The following is a 17,306-nucleotide window of genomic DNA, read 5'->3' on the forward strand; positions in this document are numbered from 1 at the left end:
TGCGTGAGCCCCTAGGCTTCAGTCAGCATACTCATCAGAGCTTGTACATAACAAATGTGACATAAAATGGCTGGGGGAAAATGCTTTGAATTGAGTTAATTATTTAGACAGAAAATCCAAAGTGAATGTGTTTTCTCATCTTACAAACAGTGCCCCTTGTCGACTGAAAGCAAAACAGCTAACGTTGGAAAAAATATTGCCTGCTCTGAATACAAATAGTGGAAAAACTGCAAGTAATTGATGCCAACAATTAAAAAAATATATATATATATCTTATATAGGTTAAATGAATACTAAGTTGTCCGTAGGTGTGAATGGTATTGAACGTGTGTGATTTGTCTTCTATACTCAAATCTTTTGTGAGGGGTTGATGTTTGATGATGCTACAGGAAGGGCTACAAGGTTACATAATATCCATCAGAGTTCAGCCATTAGGCTCACTAGTTGTGTAACAGCCTTTAAGGGGAATCCGGTTCAGAGGGCAACCTGAGTTCATCTTCCACAATTCTATAAAAAGCACATACATTGTCTCTATATACTTATTTCCAGCAGAATGACAAAAAAAAAACATCACTAAATCACGGTGATTTAAAAAGGTGATAAATGTTTGCGAATGAAGCTTGTCAATGATGCTTTGGTTGCTCTCAGTGCTTAAGTCAACGTTTACGCACAGCACCGCGGCCGAGCTGGAGGAGAGGAACTGGTCGCGGGGCCAAGGTAGCCAATCAGCGGGCTGCTCTCTCTCCAGCATCCCGGGGGTGGGGGGTCCGAGCCGTCATCGCTAGACTCGAGCGCGCGCAGCCAAGAGGAGCGGAGAGACGGACGGAGGCGCTTCTTAACTATGATTTTGAACTGACAACGAGGTGGGGGATTACGTCACCAGGTGATTGACTTGATTTATTTCCTCTTTTTCAAATTGCTCGTGCATGTTGAAATTATGTTAAAAGCAGCAGAAGTCGGCTGTTTCCTTTTATCATCGCAACCGATTCTAGAAGGTGCGCTTGTCTTTTACATTCCTTTGCGTCAACGCTCCCTCATATGTCACACGATTTTTAAACAGACGGGTTGCAGCTACTTGAGCTTATTAGTGCAATTATCTGAATGTTTTTACGAGCGGATATGAGGCCCGCCTGAGTGAATGTGGCATTTGCGGCTTTATGTAACACTTGTCTCGGGCAATAGCTGCAGCCGCAGCCATGTCTGTGTAACATCAACAACACGAGTGTCTTCGCCTTTGTTTATCTTCCAAACGCACCCGTACGAGCGCGCCGATTGGCCGCCGAGAGTGACTGACAGCTCGGCTGGCCTATGGCTGCAGCCTTTCATGCCAGCGTACGCGTCGGCCAAGTTACATAATTATGCACGCAAGACAGGATGCATGGCCCAATTAATCAGCTTCCTGACGCTTTGGGTTGCAAAATAGTGCATGCGTGCATTGAGGGTTAAATACGACGACGTACATTATATAGTAGTATGGTGGACTAGTAATCACATCTGCCTCACAGTTTAGAGGTTCCGGGTTCAAATCTTGGTCTTCCTGTGTACAGAAGGCTGTTGCCGTTTCATTCAATCTGTGTCTGCTTAAAATATAAGCAGTCTGTTTTGCATATTGTTCCTTTACTGTGCTCAGTGTGAATTGGGTGAAAGGTACTCACCCAACTGTGAAATTTGGTGAACCCTTACACACCATAATTACTGCTCTGAAAATGAGAGTGAATACTTCTCGGGCAACCAGTCAAGGCTGTATCCAGCTCACCTGCGACCCGAATGATGACAAGCACTATAGGAAATGGATGGATGGTAACTGTGTATCTATTACAAAAACGCAAGTATGTCACAAGGGCAGATGTGGTGATGTGTTCTCCCGGTTGAATCAGACATGCATGGGAGGAACACAGTCATTGGCCCAGATTTCACCAAGCAAAGAGCCTTTTGGCTGATGTCACAAACACTTTGCATCACTGTGAAAATGATTATACACTGGATTTTTTTTTTTTTTGTAAAGGTCAAAATTAGGTCAGTAAGTGTCATTCTTCACCAAGGGTTCATAAACACTATAATACAGTGGACAGACACAATTCTCTCACAGGAAATAATGGCAATTAATCTATTTGAGAGTGAAACTCTCGCCACCCTCCTTCCATCCATTTTCCATAGAATTTGTCTGCATTAGGGTCATGAGTGAACTGGACACACAACACACAAGTTTTGAAGTCAGAACCTTTTGACTGTGAGGCAGATTTGCTAACCACTACTCCTCCGTGCTGCCAGTGTAAAAATAATTGAATCATTGTTTACAGTAAAATATAACATTGATACACTAAAAACAGTTGGGTCAAAAATAACCCAACTATGAGTCAAAAATGGACCGATCCTGTACTTAGTTTGATTTGACCCAACTTTGAGTCAAAAAATGGGTCTTTCAGCATAAAACAACTCATAAATATTGGTCTGATGCTTTACTTGGGTCCAAAAATTGGGTCATTTTGTATAAAACAACCCAGAAAGTTGGGTTAAATTGACCCATAAAGTTGATCGGTCCATTTTTGATCCATAATTGGGTTACTTTTGACCCAACTGTTTTTAGAGTACACTAATGAACATGGATAGTAAAGCAAGCCAACTCTCATCAGGTATAATTTCACTCCTAAGAAACAATAAGTATGAAACATACACTGTAAAAACAGTTAGGTCAAAAATAACCTAAATTGGGTCAAAAAAAGGGACCAGCCCACAACCCAACCCAAAAATTGGGTTGTAACAAAAATGTCCTTCATATTTTGTTGTCAAAATGAATAGACCACAAAAATAGTGGTCTTTGAGTTCTTCTTTAGGCCCAGCTTTTTGGTTTACACGCATAACCCAAAGAGCTGGGTCGGTCCTAAAAAATTTAGTTTAAATAAATAACAAGAAATGTTGGGTCACTCCCCCCAAAATGGGTTGTTTAATGGGTTATTCTTTTGATGCAACTTTTTGTTTTAGAAAAATAAACCAAAACATTGGGTGACGGGTCAGTCCTTTTCTTTTCTTTTTTTTTTTTACTCAACTTAGGTTATTTTTGAGCCAAGTGTTTTTAGAGTGTAATGTAAACACAATTACAGAGATGCATATGCTGCATTCCAACATCACATTAAGTTCAGTTTCCGGTTCAATGTTTATCATCTGCCATAACTGGTGTAAAAAAAGCCAAAGAAAAAGCAAAACCCACTTGAGTAGTCAATACTTTAAATGCTCACAGGTCTGAAGTGTCAGATAATGATTTGCTAAGCAACAAAAGACACCGTAGCCTAAAAACTGCTACTTGGCCTTACTCCTTGCCGTCTATGGCGTCATGCTTTCTTAGCACAGTCTCTATTGGGCTCACTGCCGTTGCCAACAATAACCGCTGTGGCTGCCTGTAAGCATCTTGTTACTCTACAGCTCAGTGCACGCCAATGTGTGTGATTCAGAGCAGTCGGAGGGAGGCGAAGACTGATGGAGAGTGTATAGTGGTGGTGACCATAGGTCTGTGTTGCACTGATGATATCATTCTGATGTTTCTTTTGGGGGGGGGGGGGGGGGGGCAACGACTAAAACCAAATACAGTATGTCCTCAGGCTGATTCCAGTGTCATTAGGTAGTTCACTGTTCGAGTATTGTTGATGTCATATTAAAGAATATTGTATGTACTCACATGTTTGGTTTAGGGCTGAATGATTTTCAAAAATAATTTGATTGCGATTTTTTCCCACGTCAATATCTGCCCATTTATTTTATTTCATGATATTTATTTATATATTTTTATTAATTTATCTTATTTTTATTATTATTATTATTATTTATTTTTATTTATTCATTTTTAACAAACAAGCAATAAATTAATCTGTATTACAATAAACAATATCAGATTAAATTTTCTCACATCATATTTGTAGTTGTTTGACAAACTCAAACAGGAGATCAATTTGTGACTCAACCAAAATTGGGGCGAAATTATTCTTCAAGCATCGCATGGATCTTCTTTGGCGTTCAAATATCTTGATGAGCATCAAATGATTCATTTTATGGCATTTTGCTTCTTTGGCTATTTTTGTGACACTTAAATTTACCCGGCAAAAAAATAACTCCTTGCGTGTTGACACCTGCTATCAAAATTACGCTCCACACTTCCAAAGTTAAGACTGCTGACCCTGGAACAAATTTTTTTCTGTCTTTACATGACAAAATCAAAGACAAAACAAATCTGATCTAGACCAGCATTTTGGAATGAATTGTGTGTAGCTAATGGGGGTGTGGTTTGACTGTAAGGGCGATAATCGCTATTTCATGATTGACTTGTCCTTATCGAGAGCCTCTTCCTGGCAAGAATGGAGATAGAACACAGATGAGGTTCACTGTGATGCGTTGATATGATGTCGCGTAGCCTAAACACTCCACCTCCTTGCCGTCAACGATGTCATCATTTAATATGTCACACCATGTGCCAAACGAGCACATTTTTTGGCAGCTCGCACCTTGCACGTTGTCTACTGGCTGATCTCCTCTTCTGAGCATGAATAGAATGTTTCCAGCCGTGATGGCGTATTGTCGCTCTGAATAGATGCAGTTAAAATTGGGTCAACTTATGTTTGGCGCACTCATGTGTGCAGCATGTTGCCAGAAGGCGAGTGGATGTAAGCATGCTGTCATACACTCACGGGTTTCTCTCTGGAGAACTGCCCTCAACCGAGCATCATTGTGTTGCAAAACAACACAATGATGCTAGTGTTCATATTAAAGCTACTTACAATATTGCTTTAACATTTGAGATGGCATTGTAATGTTTTTACTACTTCTCCGTGTTGGTCAGCATATGGTTTGAGGAGGCGTGTTGCCTTCTTGACTTGGACACTTGAGACTACAGACTATAAATCACTGGAGAAAAGAGTGCTTTGTTCCACTACGACTTTGCCCAAGCTCCATTGAAATGCAATCAATCGTCAAAGTTAATAATCCTGCAAGCTCTGAGTGGGAATGCTTACTCAGCGTGTAATATGTAGGTTGGGTTTTACGTTAGTTGCATTAAAATGATTATGCTTAATTCAGGGGTCTTAAATTTCGATAACATGATTATGCTTATTTATTCAGGGTCTTAAATGTCAGTAACATGATTATGCTTGTTTATTCAGGGATCTTAAATTTCATTAACATGATTATGCTTGTAGCTTGTTTATTCAGGGGTCTTACATTTCTGTAACATGATTATGTTTGTTTATAAAGTGATCTTAAAGTTGTGTAACATGATTATGCCTATTTTTTCAGGGGTCTTAAATTTCTGTAACATGATTATGCTTGTTCTTAAATTGCGGTAACATGAATATGTTTATTTATTTGTGGTAGGGGTCTTAAATTTCGGCACCATGGCTAGTTTTTTATTCAGCGGTCTTAAATTTTAGTAACATGATTATGCTTATTTATGCAGGGATCTTGAATTTCGGTAACACAAGTACACTTATTTATTGGGGGGTTTAAATTTCGGTAACACGACTAGTTTTTTACTCAGGGGCCTTAAGTTTAAGTAACATGATTATGCTTTTTTATGCAGGGCTTTTAAATTTCGGTGACACAAGTACGCTTATTTATTTGGTGGTTTAAGTTTCGGTAACACGACTGTAGTTTTTTTACTCAGGGTTCTTAAATTTGAGTAACATGATTATGCTTATTTATGCAAGGGTCTTGAATTTGTGAAATATAAAGAGCCAATAAAGGGTGTTTAGCATAAAGAGTTTGGTTATTTGTTGTTTGCGTAAATTTCAACTGACAACATTTATCACACAAAAATATAAACTATTCTCTGGTTCTCTAACACATTTTACCTTTCAGGCAAGTTAAGTCTTTAAAAAGAGCACATATGAACACTCGTAGGTTTAAAAACAGGTACAGTATTAGGACTAATCTTTGATCATTTCAGCACCTTTAATGACATGTTGCTCTTTTTGAAAGATCACTTTAACTGAGCATTGTGATAAACCTAAAATTTGAAATTCATTTGTCTATAATTGTCATCATGTAAAAATAATGACAATTTCAAAAATATGAAAATGAAATAATGAATATACTGTACACAAAATATTGGTTTATAAAAAAGGCTACATGTTCTTTGGAAATCGAGGCTTATGTTTTGAGAAAAATTATCTATTGATAATAAATAAAAATCATATACACATGTACTAAACACGAATTAAAAAGTTACAAAATTGAATAAGAGTTTAACATAAGGTAGTTGTCAGAGGTCTAATAAAGAATAGGATTTTCTGTCGACTTCAACTCTGCTGGCTTGAGTCCTCGATGACAAAGTGCCTTACGTCAATAGTGAGAGTCTACGATGTCGCCATGTGTGTGTGAATAAATGTGCAAAGGGTCGCACAGAGAGGGCCCTCGAATTAGACAAAGGCCTTCCAGTGTTTGAATCTCTGAAAGACACATTATTCAGACATTTATATCTTCTTTTACATTGTGTCACTCTTAGCTTTTGTACCCATTAAGGTTATGTTCTAGTAAGTATTGACTGTGCATAGGCTGGTGATGGGAGACAATAGACTTAAGTTTAAATGGTGTCTTGTGGGAGGGTGGTCAGTGAAGAGCTTCATGAGTCACGTGAACAAAAGAGGTTCTCGCTTCGAGCAGGCACGTTAGACTCAGCATTTCGTACTGTACTACTTCAACTGGTAGCTTGGTGTCTTATTTGCCATAGCTACACACATATTTTTTTTAGGATGCCGTGTTGATTATGGGAACAGCTCAAAGGTGAGCATACAGGATCGCTGGATTGAGTTTGGGACAGATGGCGTTTTACTGTATTTGATTTTTAGGTACAGTATATCATTTTTCTGCTTTCTACGTTATGGATTTTAAGCAATGTTAGTTCTTTTTTTTCTTTTTTTCAAACGTGAGGCCATTTCAAAGTGATGTGCTGCTACTCTCAGTATGTAGAGACATTTTGTGAATATTTGTAGTCAGTCTGTCATGTTAAATTCTCCTCAAAGTTTGTTCTTCGCTATTTTTCTATACATTATTGTGTGAATGTTAAGAGGTTTTAACATAGCAACTAGGTGCGTATTTTTTATGGTATCTAGGGACCGATATGTTATGGTGTACTGGCATGTACTACACAGGTATTCTTACTGTTCAAACAAGTAGTCCTTATATGGTCAATGATGTTATCAGCTACATAAAATTCCTTTAGATGTTTGTTTGTTTTCAATCGCAACCCAGTATGTGACCATTTCGGTCACAATGCACTGTGGGTAGATGATATTTCTTTGTTTTACCATCCCATTCGTTTATAGACTGCTATGAGTCATCCTATTTCTTCAGTCTTTCCAATATGAGATGGACAGCAACCTCACACGGGGATAGCACTAAAAACATTTCTACTAGATGGATGGATGATGGATGCAAAACGACGTTATTCATCCCAAAAGGGATATTAAATAAATTTTATTACCGGCAATACTATAATTGGAATGCATCAGAGAAAAGTTACCATCTTCTCTATTGTAATACACGTGGGCACATCATCTCACAGTATCCACCTCCATTCTCATCTTTTCCACAGCACAAAGAGAAAACACAAGTCAGCTCATCCAAGCACTGCACAGAAGGAAGCTAATTCCTGTACAAGCATGGCAGACCAGAAGTAAGTTTGAGAAGCTACGCACTCATAAGCGGTCACGTCAGTCTATGCTTGTAATACAGGTTTAAAGCCCTTTTCACACTGCGTTTAGCGGGGCGCAGCGCGCGGTCATCAACCCTACACACTAAATTCTGTAGAGTAAATTGGACTAGAGTGGGACCAAATAGACTCATATTGTGAGTAATATTTACACTTGGAAGAAAGTAAAATAAAGTATTGGAAAAAATAAAAAATAAAATTGACTCAAGGTAGGAGCGAACTCTTGACCTTCAGCTTGGGAGACCACACTACCACCTAAACCATGCAGCTCCTGCTTTCTGCTAGTATATCGCTCGTGTCAGCTACAGCTGAGTCCATGATTGCATGGAATCTTCCTAACTCCAAAAGACCAAAAACAAGGTCTTTGGTCTCTTGGAGAAAAGCAAACAGTAGGAGGGGCATAGCTCAGGTGGTAGTGTGGCAGTCTCACAAGCTGAAGCTGGTTTGTTCCTCAACCCTTGAGTGAGTTTTATTTTATTTATTTTTTTATTTTTATTTTCTTCCTAGTGTAAATCTTAGTTTACTCTAAAACGGAGTCTCTTTGGTCCCTATCTAAATAGAGTCAAATTTACTCGAAATAGAGTCAAATTTACACTACAGAATTCACTGTGTATTCATTGTAAAAGTGGTTGAAGGGCGAGGACCACGGAATGGAGGATTAATGGGTGCCACGGGGCGGGGCGGCAAGGCAGAGAGAATTGGTAACTGTTCTATTTGAGAGGAGCTGGTGAAGTAATTTAGTGTTTTTTTTTTTTTTTAAGAAAAGTCAACCCCCCCCCAAAAAAATAATATGTTCTATGGAGTCCCACTAGTCTAAATACCGTATTCTGGTTAGTATTGCGTTAGTGGAATATAAGATAAGCAGCAAAATCCAGCCGTTTTTAATCAATATCAGAAGGCGGCCATTTTGCCACTTGCTGATGAGTGAAAATGACATCACAGTTGCTCAGGTCTCACGTAACAACTAATCACAACTCAGCTTTAAAAAACAGGTGAGCTGTGATTGGTCATTGCCTGACTCCTGAGGAACTGTGATGTCATCTGCAGTCGACAGCAAGTGGCAAAATGGCCGCATTTTGCTGCATAACTCATATTTCATAAATGTAATATTAATCAGAATGTCATGTTTAGACTAGTGGGGTCACATATAACATATTATTGTCAATAAGTGTTTAAGGTTGACTTCCCCTTTAAGTAACGGCACAATGAAACTACCCAAGTTCCCGCCGAGCCATTAGTTTTTCTCTGACGCTTGTATCCTTCTCCTCTTTCTTTCTTAAAGTGACCAGAGCTTTCTTTTGCAACAATTAAAGATACATCTTGCTGAGGTGCGGCCTAACCAGCGGCAAAATCTCAATTTTTACTCCCTGGCAGGCTGCTACATCAGCACTTCCAAATATGCGCACACTGGAAAGCGGTCATTCGCATTGCCGCGCAACTCTTTCATACTGAGCGAGTGCAGTGTGAAAAGGGCTTAACATTTGTTTTGTTACATTTGTCTCTGTTTGTAAAATACCATGAGACCACAACAAATAAATCATTCCATTCACAGTGCACTTGAATTTGGGAGAATCCATTTCTGCTTGCAACACTTCACTGACAGGGACAACTAACATATTGGTCAAAAGCATTTTTTTGTTTGTCTTTAGAAGAGTTTGCCTGCTAGTCTGTGTTTTAATGTGTAATGACTGTCTTCCAGCATGTTGTCTACCTCCTGGATTACGTAGGAGAAAATAAACTTCAGTCATTGCATTATATGATCTTATAATCTGGTTTCTTTGTCTTTTACACCACACTGATGGTCAAACGCAAAAATATTTTTTCCTCAGAGACAGACTAGAGGACTTTAAAGTCCAGACAGCCAAGAACACCAACATCAGCTCGGCCCAACTACGGCCACACAGTGAACACTCGAGAGACCGCGCCTCCAAAAGGCTCTCCACCGACTCAAATGGGACAAGCGACGGAGGTGTGGGCTCGTCCACACCGGTGGAGTTGACAGCTTTAGAGGAATCGTTCCGGCGTTTCGCCATTCACGGTGACACGCGCGCAACCGGCAAAGACATGCACGGCAAGAACTGGTCCAAACTCTGCAAGGACTGCGCCGTGATCGACGGCAAGACCATCACCCTCACCGACGTCGACATCGTCTTCTCCAAAGTCAAGTAAGAACGCAGACTTCTTCTACCATAAACATAACAGATGATCAGAAAGAGTCGATCCAGACATGACTGTATTTGGATAAATGTGATTCACCACAAATGTGCCATGACAGGACTGCTTCTATGCTAATACAGAAGCAGCGATGACTTAAGAGTTAGTCACCGAACTCTCACGCATGCCTCAAAGTCCAATGAAGTGGCACAAACATTGCTCGGGTTATAATTACAGCAATATTGGGGATGTGATAAAACATGCAGCAAGACAAAAGAAAAAAGATCATGTTTTGTTGGGTTTTGAACAAGCCACTATAAACCAAGCTGCTATCAAAAACCCGAACAAAAGATCTGGATGGATGGCTCCTCTTGTACCTCCCCAGGCCAGATTGGTTCATCCTTTGCCGCTTGATTTAAGTGCACTAGACTAATAATAAACTGTGACCTCAATTGCACTAAAGAGGGAAATGTTTTATTTACTAACCGAACAAAGTGTGCTAGATAGTTGAACGTATCACAACTTGTTCCTGCAAATATGTACCGTATAATCAAAACGGTAGTAACCAAGATCAATGACGTGGATAAGGAAACAGGAGTGTGCGGTTGGAAGTAACTTGTCATCATTTGTTGCTGCAGGAGTGGAACAGGCCGTGAAATAGGAAATCTCACGCTGATTTAGTGGATTTTGTGCAAACACGGCCAGACTTGTGTTCATTGTTACCGTTCCCATGGCAATGCGGACTATAATAGGCAGTTTGTAGAATTTTGGATTTGTGGCATGAACAGTAGGAAATAAACTGATCCGTCATACTTAAGTTGTATAATACATATGCCTATCACTGCGAAAAACTAAAAATTGTGGTTTAAAGTGACACTTGACTCATTGAGCCCGTTTCAACACAAGATAATATTTTGTCTATAATTAATTTGATAACTTCATTATTTTTCATGAACAATTAATTTTGCTACTTGCTGTCGACTGAAGATGCCATAACCCGTGCTCAGGAAACAGGTAACGACCAATCATGGCTCAGTTTGATGACCAAACCCAGAAAACAGGTGAGCCGTGATTGGTCGTTGCCTATTTCTTCAGCACAGATGATGTCATTTTCAGTTGACAGCACGTGCAAAAAGGTGGTTTTATTATTGGTGGTAGTATTATTTGTACATAAAAAATAATGAAGCTATCAAATTAATTCTGGACAAAATATTAACTTTTTATTACTGAAAATGTCTCAATGAGTCAAGTATCCCTTCGATTAACAAAGATCTTAGGATCTTATAAGGAGTTTTTAAAAATGGGACATGTGCAACATAAACTTCACAATGACAGCAACAGATTTGTCAAAGCAAAAATGTACTATCCTTGGCCTTAAAGTGGAAGTCAAACCCCCAAAATTCTTGACAATAATATGTTCTATGCAGCCCCACTAGTCTAAATACGCTATTCTGGTTAATATTGCGTTAGTGGAATATGAGTTAAGCAGCAAAATCCAGCCGTTTTTGACATCACAATTGCTCAGGTAACAACCATTCACAGCTCAGCTTCAGAAAACAGGTGAGCTGTGATTGGTCGTTGCCTGAGCCATGAGTAACTGTAATGTCATCTTCAGTCAACAGCAAGTGACAAAATGGCCGCACCCTGAGATGGATAAAAACGGCTGGATTTTGCTTCATAACTCATATTCCGCAAATGTAATATTAATCGGAATGTCATGTTTAGACTGTGAGGTCACATATAACATATTATTGTCAAGAAATGTTTGATTTTGATTGATTTCCACTTTAAATGCGGTTTTGTACTACGCCAAAAAAACAAAACCCATCAGGTTCTGGCATCCAAAAATTCTCCATCTAATCTGAAAAATCCCAAGTAAAGTGGATTTTAATATTAGCTAATTTAGCATTGTTTTGATACTCGGTTCATATGAGCAAAACTATGAGAATAGGTTGTATGTTGGCGATTTGGTGAATGCCCCAATATAATGACAACAGACATGTATATCAGCCTTGAGGTCAGTACAGTAGCATCTGTGTCAAGTGCAGTGCTGGCATTCATGTTCTGACTTGCTCCAGGCATGACTGAGTAGTAGAAGCCGGCTGTGCAATTCTTTTAATCAGTGTCAAGCCTCTTTGCATGCACATGTACATGAAATTAATGAGCGCTGGCTAAACACATTGTGGCTGAGTGATTCCTGAGGTGGAGTGTTGAGAGCATGGAGCCTCAACATAAACTATGACGGCCGTAGAAATCTGGTGTAGACTAATTAATTACTGGCATGGTTTAATGGTGGCTTTATTTTCCATGCCGTGGTTCCCCATCAGTGAACATTATTGGAAGCTGTGGATTAAACACATTCTTCCGTCTGCGTTCTTATGGGTCGTGGTCCAGCAGATGGTTCAAGTATGTAAATTAAACAGGTCAGTTGCAGTTTTCCAAGGTGAAATAATGTTCCGTTCCCTGTTCAACATTTATTCTTCTTCATTGTAACCTCCTTAAATGCTGATTTGCTGTTTATATACAAAGCTTAATTTGGATATTTGAGTATGACACCGATTTGTCTTCCAGCAGTGGAAGTTCAGCTTCCCGTCTGACATTAGACAGCACGGGAATAATTCCGAGCACGGGGCTCTCAAAAATTCAACACTGATGGACCGCCTAAACACAACAGGTCAAATGGGGGGAGAAAAAGTAATGATAAACCCCAACGCCCCTGTTTACTGTGGCTTGTTGCTATGACGGCAGGTTGCCCTGGGAGACGACGGGGCTTCATACGCTGTTGTTTGCTTGATCTATCTCCACAGCGATGAATGTTTATGTTTGTTACTATGTGGAAGTGAAAGGGGCACATGGCCAACTAGGCAAGTGAAGCGCTCTCAGATGGAGCATGAGTGAGGAAGATCTGACTTATTGCCAGCTGTTACAAGTTGACCTTATAAATGTCAAAGCATTTGGTTCCACATGAAGTAGTCCATTACAAGTAAAAGCGTATTTTCTCAGATACGGCGCACGAGGGCTGAGACATGCTGACGTTGAGCCAAAATTCCAAATAAATTCATTAATTAAGGATGATAAAGTTGTCAATAAAAGCACATCATAGCAAATTCAATGCAAAACAAATTTTTCATGTGTCAAACTCAAGGCCCGGGGGCCAGATCTGGCCCGCCACATCATTTTATGTGGTCCTTGAAAACAAATCATGTGTCAAATTTCATGATCTTTGCCTAAATCTCTACCAAAATTTCTAATAAATTTAAATTAAATCAATCAATCAATTGAACAATACTCAAAAAAACTATTATCCTTGACTTCTGATTTCAAAACTAGTTATCCATCAATTTGTTGTGTGAATATATTGATACAATGAGACAAATAAACATTTATTTGGTTTCATCATCATAACGGCCCACGACAAAAATGAGTTTGACATCTCTGTCACTTGATACTATTAACATAGCCATCAATTATTTTTGGTTTTACACTTTTTGCAGCAGAGCTCAACCTCTATCCCTTGTGAATGGCAGGTATTTACACTACAGTGTGTCTAAACTACGGCCCGGGGGACATTTGCTGCCTGCCGTTCATTTTGCAATGGCCCACAGCTTAAATAAAAATAAAAATTTAAATGGCGCAAAAAAGTTAGTTAAAAAAATAAAATAGAAAATAGGGTGGAGTTGAGCAGAATGACAGTGGAGGGTGTGAAAAAAATAGGTACCAGTACTACTAATAATTACTTTGTGTAGAGCTATTCTAAATATGAAAAGATAACACTGGTGAATAAATCAAATCTAATTTTACAGTAGAAGCTTGCAACAGTGGTCCACCCCCCAAAAAACCCTTAACTATTTTTAAGTTGATCAAATTCACCAGTAAATATAAACAAAAAATGCTTACTTGATTAATTTTAGCATGTTTAATACATTTAAGTGGAATAAATTCAAAGTGGCCCTTGGCTTCCTTCCATTTTTCTGTATGCGGCCCTCAAACAAAAAAAATTGGACACCCCTGCACTACAGTATCGGAATGTTCACCATTCAGAAAGATAGTACCTAAAAGACAATAGACAAATCAGAAGTGTCACCAAGATAAAAAGCAAAACATTACTTGAGGACTGTTGTCATATAGAAGCAAGTACAACTCAATTAAATACTCAGTGAGATCTCATGGTAGGAAAACTCCAACTGTTTTTACCCAGTAAGTGTTTGACTTAGAAAAGTAATACCGGTAGTTGAAATCAGGTGAGCGATAATGAATTACTGTCTCTCAAGAGTCCAGAGGTCAAAAGGAGTAATATGGGAGAACATTATAAATCTGACCAAAATATACAAACTGAGAAGCAAGATCCTTAAAGTGAGAAGATATTTAGAGTTCTCAGTGCTTTCCTGTAACAAATCACTGTTTCAGGAAGAAATCCTGTCGCACCATCACATATGACGAGTTCAAGATGGCGCTAGGAGAGCTTGCCAGGAAGAAGTACAAAGAGAAGAGTGGAGAGGAAGCGGAGGCTGAGGTATTCAAGCTGATCGAGGGGAAGACGCCTGTGATCTCCGGGGTCACGGTAAGAGCTCTTGTAAAACCAAATCCTCAACTGGCCTTTTGGAGGGACTTTTAATATCCTGCTAACTCCCTTGCAGAGAGCCGTAGCTTCCCCGACAGTGAACCGACTGACAGACCCCACCAAGTTCACGGGGTCGCACAAGGAACGCTTTGACGACACGGGACGCGGGAAGGGGAAGGCGGGACGAGTAGACCCGGTCGACACTTCGGGATACGTCTCAGGATACAAGCATCGAGGGACCTATGAAAAGAAGGTCACCAAACCACCCATTGGCAAACCCATGTGAGGGGCGGAGATAAACATGGATCGACGGCTAGGAGCATTTTCTTTAAATACACCCCCCCCCCCCCAAAATACAAACAAAACAAAATAGGTTGCCATATATTTTCCCACCCAGTCATTTTGCGTGTGCGTGCTGAGAGAGTTCCTCTCTTTGTGAAAGTGTGAGAACTGGAAAACTGTTTACATCTATTTTTACAAAGTCTTCACCAGCTGGTACATTCCTGTCTAATAGTGAGTTACTGCCAAGAGGAGAACGCCAATGATTATGATGATGATGATGATGATAATGAAGCTCTGTTTTTTCGATCGGGCCTTAGAATATTTATCAAGCACAATGAACAATGAACAATGAAAGCCAAGAAAAACAACAAAAAAGGTACAAGGGATTTATGTAATTACATTGCACTTTTTTTGCAGAAAAAAATACTTTCTACACCCATTTTAGGATTTTAATTGGCACAGTGTTCCAGGTAATTGGCAAACATTTGTACATGTATATTTAATATTCTGACTTATGTCTATTGCTTGTCTTCTATCCCCACTTGTCAACTGTTGATAAACTCTGCTGTTCATATTCTTCATTTTATAAGGTCAGTCATTTTATTAATATGCCTTCAGCTCTGCCATTTTGTGTCTCCCAAGTAAATATGGGATGCCCCTATTTTCTCTCCCATTAACACAATTTTGCATCTAATTTCCAACTGTTAAAAATTCTTAATCTGTGAATACAGCAGGCAGTTGTGCAAGATTGTATTTTTAACATTTGACATTATCCCTCCTTTTATGCACAGTACCTCTAATATATTTGTGGTTAGATTGTGTATAATCTAATAACTGTAGCCACTTGTTTGATTTCTGACACTGGCTTAAATATTCCTTTCTGTGTTTCTGTACCTTGTGCATGTTATTATGTATATTACATTTGATTGAGAAGCACAGAAATGATAGTATAACTTTTGTTGTATTTGATCTACTGTGCCTGCTGTAAGGACAGACTACTGGACAGTTGTTTTCTTGCTTAGAAATCTTAAAGGGGAAGTCAACCTCAAAAATGTTATTGACAATATGTTCTATGCAGTCTCACTGGTCTAAGTAGGGTATTCTGGTTAATGTTGCGTTAGTGGAATATGAGTCAAGCAGCAAAATGCAGAAGTTTTTATCAGGGGGGCGGCTTTTTTGACACTTGCTGTCCAATGAAGATGACATCAATGTTGCTCAGGTCTCAGGTAACAACCAATCACAGCTCAGCTTCAGAAAACAGGTGAGCTGTGATTGGTCGTTGCCTGGAGTCGACAGCAAGTGGCAAAATGGCCGCCCCCGGGATGGATAAAAATGCCTGGATTTTGCTTCATAACTCATATTCCACAAATGTAATATTAATCAGAATGCCATGTTTAGACTAGTGAGGTCACATATAACATATTATTGTCAAGAAATCTTTAAGGTTGACTTCCACTTTAAGCAATGAAAAGTGATGATGAAACGGTGTTATTGCTTGAAATCTATAGAATATTTACAAAGTTGGCTGCCATCAAATGCTGTTATATTTGTTATCCAGAGAACCTTTAACGTGTGGTACTGTCATCCGAGGCACAAATTTAACTGAAGTAAAGCAGGGAAAACCGATTATATCCTTAAATACTGTCTAATGTAAAAGGGGGGGAAATCCAAACAGTATACTTTTGTAGAACATTTTTAACACAGTGACAGTGTTTGTTGTCACACTTGCCTGCAGTCACAAAAAAACATAGCAGCTAACAGTGTGATTATTTTGTCCGCTGCAGTCGCTCGAGTAAACTCCCTGTGCTTAATGCCAAATACTGTGCACCTTTTATGTGGAGGAACAATGTGTGTGTTTTTTAATTCATAACATTTTAATGTGCTATTGTGACCCTGGTGCATGCAGTGGATCTATATACTTGTTCTTTAGACCTCTTAATTGTGTCTTACATGATTTGTAGTGCATTATTGAAAATTAAAAAAAATTTAAAAGCACATCAAACACCTCTGCAGTGAAAGTGAAAGCGTCATGTTACAACTTGTTTGGTTATCCATCCATCCATCCATTTTCTGTACCGCTTGTCCTCACAAGGGTTGCGGGGGTTGCTGGAGCCTATTCCAGCTGGCTTCAGGCAGTAGGCGGGGTACACCCTGTACTGGTTGCCAGCCAATCGCAGGGCACACAGAGACGAACATACATACTCACAATCACACCTATGGACAATTTGGAGTGTCCAATTCACCTGCCATGCATGTTTTTGGAATGTGGGAGGAAACCGGAGTACCCGGAGAAAACCCACGCAAGCACGGGGAGAACATGTAAACTCCACCCAGGAAGGTCGAAGCACGGACTTGATCTCACAACCTTTGCACTGGGAGGCGGACGTGCTAACCAGTCAGCCACCGTGCCGCCTTGTTTGGTTATACGAAACTTAAAAAGATAAATTATGTAGCAGTATGTGATGCCTCAAGTTAGAGGTACTGTTTAAAAAAAAATAACTCACAGCGCAATTGGAATCTTGATGTATTCATTGGGCTGCAATCTTGAGTCTCCCAACTGCTCTGACCTAAAAAAGTAATAAAAAAAAAATCAACAACAGAGGTTAAGAGAAGACA

General features: G+C 39.4%; 1 protein-coding gene across 3 annotated transcripts; it reads left to right on the top strand.

The window, feature by feature from the left end:
• The first annotated feature begins 731 nt into the window (after positions 1-731).
• On the top strand, positions 732-16,681 carry tppp (tubulin polymerization promoting protein). Of its 3 annotated transcripts, none has more exons than XM_086078596.1 (5): positions 732-883; positions 7,577-7,657; positions 9,523-9,858; positions 14,255-14,408; positions 14,485-16,681. In XM_086078596.1, exons 2-5 carry the CDS (start codon positions 7,644-7,646, stop codon positions 14,692-14,694), a joined length of 714 nt encoding a protein of 237 aa, XP_085934722.1. In that variant the 5' UTR covers positions 732-883; positions 7,577-7,643; the 3' UTR covers positions 14,695-16,681. The 3 variants fall into 3 exon arrangements, with proteins under 3 accessions (XP_085934722.1, XP_085934721.1, XP_085934723.1); XM_086078595.1 differs by lacking the exon at positions 732-883 and adding an exon at positions 6,602-6,765; XM_086078597.1 differs by lacking the exon at positions 732-883 and adding an exon at positions 6,666-6,830.
• The last annotated feature ends 625 nt before the right edge of the window (positions 16,682-17,306 follow it).

The sequence above is a fragment of the Leptonotus elevatus genome, chromosome 6 (genome assembly GCF_054856555.1).
Source record: "Leptonotus elevatus isolate MCC_2025b chromosome 6, RoL_Lele_1.0, whole genome shotgun sequence".
Taxonomy (NCBI): domain Eukaryota; kingdom Metazoa; phylum Chordata; class Actinopteri; order Syngnathiformes; family Syngnathidae; genus Leptonotus; species Leptonotus elevatus.